Genomic DNA, 5,439 nt, shown 5'->3' on the forward strand with positions numbered 1-5,439 from the left:
TATCTCGATTGCCGGGATAATAATTATCGATAAATTTGTTATTTCTGGCTGTTTAATGTTTATAACAATTCCTTTCGCCAATGATGTCGACAAGCACTCCCTTGACCATCTTGCCATCTAATTATTTAGTAAAAATAAATTATAGAAACCGAGATACAGAATAACTTTTAAGCCATGAATATTTGCACGCATTAATTTATCGTACACAATTTACTGTTAAATTGATTATTTCTGGCTGTATAATGTTTATAACAACTTCTTTTTCCAATGATGTCGACGAGCACTCCTTGGACCATGTTACCACCTAATTTTTTAGTAAAGGTAGATATTAGAATTCAAGGTACAGAATAACTTGTAAACCATGAACATTCTCACGGTATTTCATGTCGTGCGACATGAAACAGCATAAGATGAGATGACTTAACTGGCCTATTCCTACATCTCATTTGTGATATTAGTTCCACAATATTAGTTCCGACCGATACAGTAGGATGTGACACAGAAATGGTAAGGGGGCCCTAGAGCCCTCTAAACGTGAGTCAGAAAAGTACATTGGGTGACTGGTCTATTCCTATACCTCGTCTGTGGTCCCACTATTATACCACCTCCAGGTGACTCTGCAATGGTTTTCACGTAAATGTCAATTTCAAACAAAGCCTTTATTGTTTTTATTAAATATTCCCCTTTTCGTATAATTAATAATGTCCAGCACCAAAAGAGAACACACAGAAAGCGATAATGAAGACGATTGGGTTGGACCATTGCCTTCAGAAGCTGCACCACAGAAAAAACAGAAAGGTTCACACGCATAATCTCTTTTATAATGTGTATTATTTTACATAAAAGTGATGAATAAAATCATATCTAACCGCCTATGTCTTTTATTTGATCTTTTATAAGTATTATTTTCGTTTCTAATATTGAAGTTTCACGTAGTTTATATTCGAAAACAAGATTTGAGGTTATATTATGATCTAATATTATCACAACCCTCATGATCATTTGGAATGAATAACTGCACGTATTCAATTTTTTGTGAACATGCTTCAATAAACATTGATAATGCAATGCTGGTTAATGTAATTTTGCAGTTTTGGAGTATGAGCAAGTGTACATAGAGAATTTACCCTACTGTGAATGCTACGAGAAATCTTACATGCATAGGGATGTGATTACTCACATTTTAGTCACAAAGTTAGTATGTTATAGTTTTATTTTTGATTGTTACAAAATGTATGATGTCATATTTATTTTTGTTTATTTCTGCAGGTCAAATTTTGTGATAACGGCTAGTTGCGATGGACATGTTAAATTCTGGAAGAAGCAAGAGGAACTCATTGAATTTGTTAAACATTTTCGTGCCCATTTAATGGCTATACAATCAATGGCAGCTAGCTGTAACGGTGTTCATGCATGTACAGTTAGTTTAGATAAAACAATCAAGATTTTTGATGTTATCAATTTTGGTAAATATATCTACAATTCTAATCTAACATTCTGATGCACACCCGTTTAATTAATTGAATTTCTGTTGAAGATATGATTAATATGATCAAAATGGACTTTATACCTCTGTGTTCTGAATGGATATATTCAGCGGGAGATGCAATATCTGCTCTAGCAGTCTCAGCGCAAGAATCAAACAAAATTTTCGTATATGATGGACAAGGAACTGGAACACCATTGCATGTCTTTGAAAGATTACACACTAAGCCAGTCGTTGCAATGAAGGTAATACAAATTAGTCGGCTTATTTGCAGAATAGTACTGTTAATTACATTAATTTATTTATTTGTAATATAATCCTACTAATTATATAAATCTATTTATTTGTAGTACAATTCTGCTTTCGAAACGTGCATTTCTGTGGACAAAGCAGGAATTTTAGAATATTGGACAGGGCCTAAAATGGAATACAAGTTTCCCAAATGTGTTACGTTTGAGTCAAAGTTGGACACAGATTTGTTTGAATTTGCAAAGAACAAGACTTACCCATGTGGTTTAGCCGTATCCCCAGATGGTAAAAAATTTGCTTCTCTGAGCGGAGATAGGAAGGTTAGAGTGTTCAATTTTCGCACTGGAAAATTGTACAGGGTGTTTGACGAAACGCTGCAGAGATTTACAGAGTTGCAGCAAATGACACAGCAATTGCCAAATATGGAATTTGGTAGAAGGTATAATGTTTATTAAGAAAATGAATTTATCTATGTATACTTAATCTAACTGTCCTTGTGTAATTTTTAGGATGGCGGTTGAAAGAGAGTTGGACAAAACAGAAACTAACTTGGGTAACATAGTGTTCGATGAATCTGGTTACATGATTTTGTACAGCACAATGTTAGGAATAAAAATTGTAAATTTGTATACAAATCGGTGCGTTAGGATCATGGGAAAGCCTGAAAATATTCGGCCCATGCAGTTAGCCCTATTCCAGGTCTTTATATGAACATAAATATTAAAAAGTTTGTTCTCGATTTCGTATTAAAATGCAACAAGGGAATCGTGCCACGAACTTTTGCGCTGACCTAATACATACAACATTCGTAAACCTTTGCAATTGTCAATGTAATAATTTTAATATATTTCTAAAATACAAAGGGAAAGGCGAGGAGAACAACAGCAGCTGTGACCGTAGAAATGGAAGCATCAGAGAATCCTACGTTGGAACTGAACCGTCCTGATCCCACTCTGTTCTGCACAGCTCACAAAAAGAATAGATTTTACATGTTCACAAGACGGGAACCGGAAGACACAAAGAGTCAAGAGTGCGACAGAGATGTCTTCAATGAGAGACCGTCGAAGGAAGATATTATATCTTCTACAGAGGCTACCAACATGCAAAAGATCTTCGATACCGCCATTATTCACACAACACTCGGGGACATTCACGTGAATCTCTTTGGCAAAGACGTTCCAAAGACAGTAGAAAATTTCTGCGTTCATTCGAAGAACGGCTACTACAATGGACACGTGTTCCATAGAGTAATCAAAGGGTTCATGATCCAAACAGGTGACCCCACCGGAACTGGTACGGGTGGGGAAAGTATATGGGGAGGGGAATTCGAGGATGAATTTAGACCCCATTTGAAGCACGATAGACCGTATACTTTGAGCATGGCGAACGCGGGACCAAACACGAATGGGAGTCAGTTTTTTATTACTTTAACACCAACTGTAAGTTATTTATTTATTATTAATTTAAAAGTGAGTCGGTAACGCGGGATGTCATTTCATTAATTTTTTCAGCCTTGGTTGGACAACAAACACACAGTATTCGGTAGGATAGTAAAAGGCATGGAGGTTGTACAAAATATCAGCCAGGTGAAAACGAATCCAAAAACGGATAAACCTTACGACGACATTCGGATAGTCAGTGTCAGTGTAAAATAATAATATTATACAATAAAAATGTGTAATATATTTTTATATATTTCTGTCTTTGTGATATTCGTTCACCTTCCAGTTGAACACTATTCAAGGTCTTTGCTTCTTTGGTATAAAACGCCTCTTACGAAGTTGTATGTGTTTGTCAAACATGTAAAGGCGTTTACGGCGAATAAGTTGTAATTCTTTGGTACAATTATGAATGAATATCTGTAGAAAAATTGGTTAATGTTAACAATTGGTTTCCTTAATTTAATTGTTTATCGATGAGGAATTTATTGTGCATTGTATGTAGTTCTCGTATACCTGGACCAAACAGCGCCTGTCATCATAAGACTCGCCGTTTGACTTAGAGAAATTGTGTTTGCGGGTCGATTAATGTCTCCTATACCCGCTGCCACCAAACCCCATTTAAAAGTTGGAGCCCAAAAGAATACAGTCGTCGGACCTAGGTTTATTTATGTTAAATGAAATGTTTGAAAACGTTGATCGTTATTCATTGAAAATGCTTACCAACCTGCAGGATGTAAAAAGACAGCACGCAATTTTTGCGGTAGAAAAAAAGATATTTTATACATAAGTTTCTGATAAGTACTTTCTTTTTTTGGCCTATGCATGGCAGACCAATAATTGCTGCTTTCAAATATCCATAATTTTAGCTATTTATTGTAATCTGTTCGTGAATGATTCAATTAATCATTTGTAATTATCGCGAATTGAAAAATAAGCTTGCCAATTGTTATTAAAAATATTACCTATGACATTTCTAGCTAATGATAATTCTTTCGCGATGTTTGCGATTCGATTATGTTTCGTTCCTCCAAATTATGCGCTGTCGCGCGTCTCCAATCTCACAAAAATAACTATAAAAAATTCAAAATTAATTAAAGTGAAACCTTAGTCAAATTTTCGAATATTGAAGCGCAAGATAACGGTTATTGGAATTCAAAATGGGTTGCAATGGCCAGAATAAGGCTTCGTGTTGGAACGACATGGAGGAATTGAAGTACTTGATGTGTGCCATCGAGTGTTGGTATGTTCAATGTTACAATTATTTTTACACATACATATTTTACATTTTAGTTGCATTGTTGTTCTTGTATTTTTTCTTAGTCAATGCCCAAGAATACCACCACCACCAGTGTGTACGATGTTACTGCCACCAAGGATTGAAGAGCTACCTCCTTACATCCCTCCTCCGGGCCCTTGTTGTCCTCCACCCCCTTGTTGTCCACCACTCAAGCCGTGTCTTCCTTTATGCATTGGTCCTTTTCCTGCACCTCCTTTGAAATGCCCTCCGTGTCCCCCAAAACCCTGTTGTCCACCATGTTGTCCTCTACCTTGTTATCCAGGTAAGTTCACATTATATTAGGGTAAGGGACCCAAATACTGTGCCCATATTAATATACTTATTTTTAACGCACAATGAATATTAAAAGAGAGATGTTAATTTTTTTTTCTTTAAAATCAGTTAATATATATGTTATATATCGCTTTTCTAAGATTAATTACGCTTTAAAAATAAGTATAATTAATATATGCACAGTAATTGGTATCCCCACAGTAACAATTTGGTCGATTTTTAAACGATCCTCGAATTCTCTACTAATTTATACCTCTCTGTAGTCCTTGGAATGTAGTCCATAATAATTTTTACATCTAAGCGTTGCAAACGACAAATTGTTGTACATATTATTGATTTTTTTAATAGGTCCGTACTGTTAGACATCGTCGAAGCTAACCGAAGATTGTTACACAAGTAAGCAGCATTTGATTGTTCAACGAAAGCTTTGAAGAAGCACAAAGGATTATTGTACAATAATTTTTTTATTGATTTCCATTCCAGGACTACCCGATTTTGTCGAAACGTGCGATCGATATACCAATTCGGAGAAATAACTATGTAAATGAAATGAGATTGATGTTGCTTGTGAATATTGGTCCAAAAAATATAAACAACGAACAGCCTGTGAAAAGTACAAAATGGTACAAGCACAAAAGACGAAATTATTTTACACAACAAGTTTATTTGGATTCGATACGGTCCCTTCGGTC

At 35.4% G+C, this 5,439-nt stretch overlaps 1 protein-coding gene across 2 annotated transcripts; it reads left to right on the forward strand.

Moving 5' to 3' along the window:
- The first annotated feature begins 566 nt into the window (after window positions 1–566).
- Window positions 567–5,140, forward strand: LOC143365285 (peptidylprolyl isomerase domain and WD repeat-containing protein 1). 2 transcript variants are annotated; one of them, XM_076805328.1, is made up of 9 exons: window positions 567–798; window positions 1,092–1,194; window positions 1,270–1,466; window positions 1,538–1,731; window positions 1,837–2,174; window positions 2,245–2,434; window positions 2,599–3,174; window positions 3,247–3,375; window positions 5,096–5,140. In XM_076805328.1, the coding sequence occupies exons 1-9, from the start codon at window positions 702–704 to the stop codon at window positions 5,123–5,125; spliced, it is 1,854 nt and encodes a 617-aa protein (XP_076661443.1). In that variant the 5' UTR covers window positions 567–701; the 3' UTR covers window positions 5,126–5,140. The 2 variants fall into 2 exon arrangements, with proteins under 2 accessions (XP_076661443.1, XP_076661442.1); XM_076805327.1 differs by lacking the exon at window positions 5,096–5,140 and adding an exon at window positions 4,286–4,450.
- The last annotated feature ends 299 nt before the right edge of the window (window positions 5,141–5,439 follow it).

This window comes from Halictus rubicundus, chromosome 2 (genome assembly GCF_050948215.1).
Source record: "Halictus rubicundus isolate RS-2024b chromosome 2, iyHalRubi1_principal, whole genome shotgun sequence".
In the NCBI taxonomy this organism is placed as follows: domain Eukaryota; kingdom Metazoa; phylum Arthropoda; class Insecta; order Hymenoptera; family Halictidae; genus Halictus; species Halictus rubicundus.

What these genes read in the sequence shown, in the direction of transcription:
- LOC143365285 (XM_076805327.1), top strand. Translation starts at nt 702, where the DNA reads ATGTCCAGCACCAAAAGAGAACACACAGAAAGCGATAATGAAGACGAT. An exon ending in ACCACAGAAAAAACAGAAAG is followed by an intron (nt 799 to 1,091) that starts GTTCACACGCAT and finishes GTAATTTTGCAG; the next exon opens with TTTTGGAGTATGAGCAAGTG. An exon ending in TGCAGTTAGCCCTATTCCAG is followed by an intron (nt 2,435 to 2,598) that starts GTCTTTATATGA and finishes TAAAATACAAAG; the next exon opens with GGAAAGGCGAGGAGAACAAC.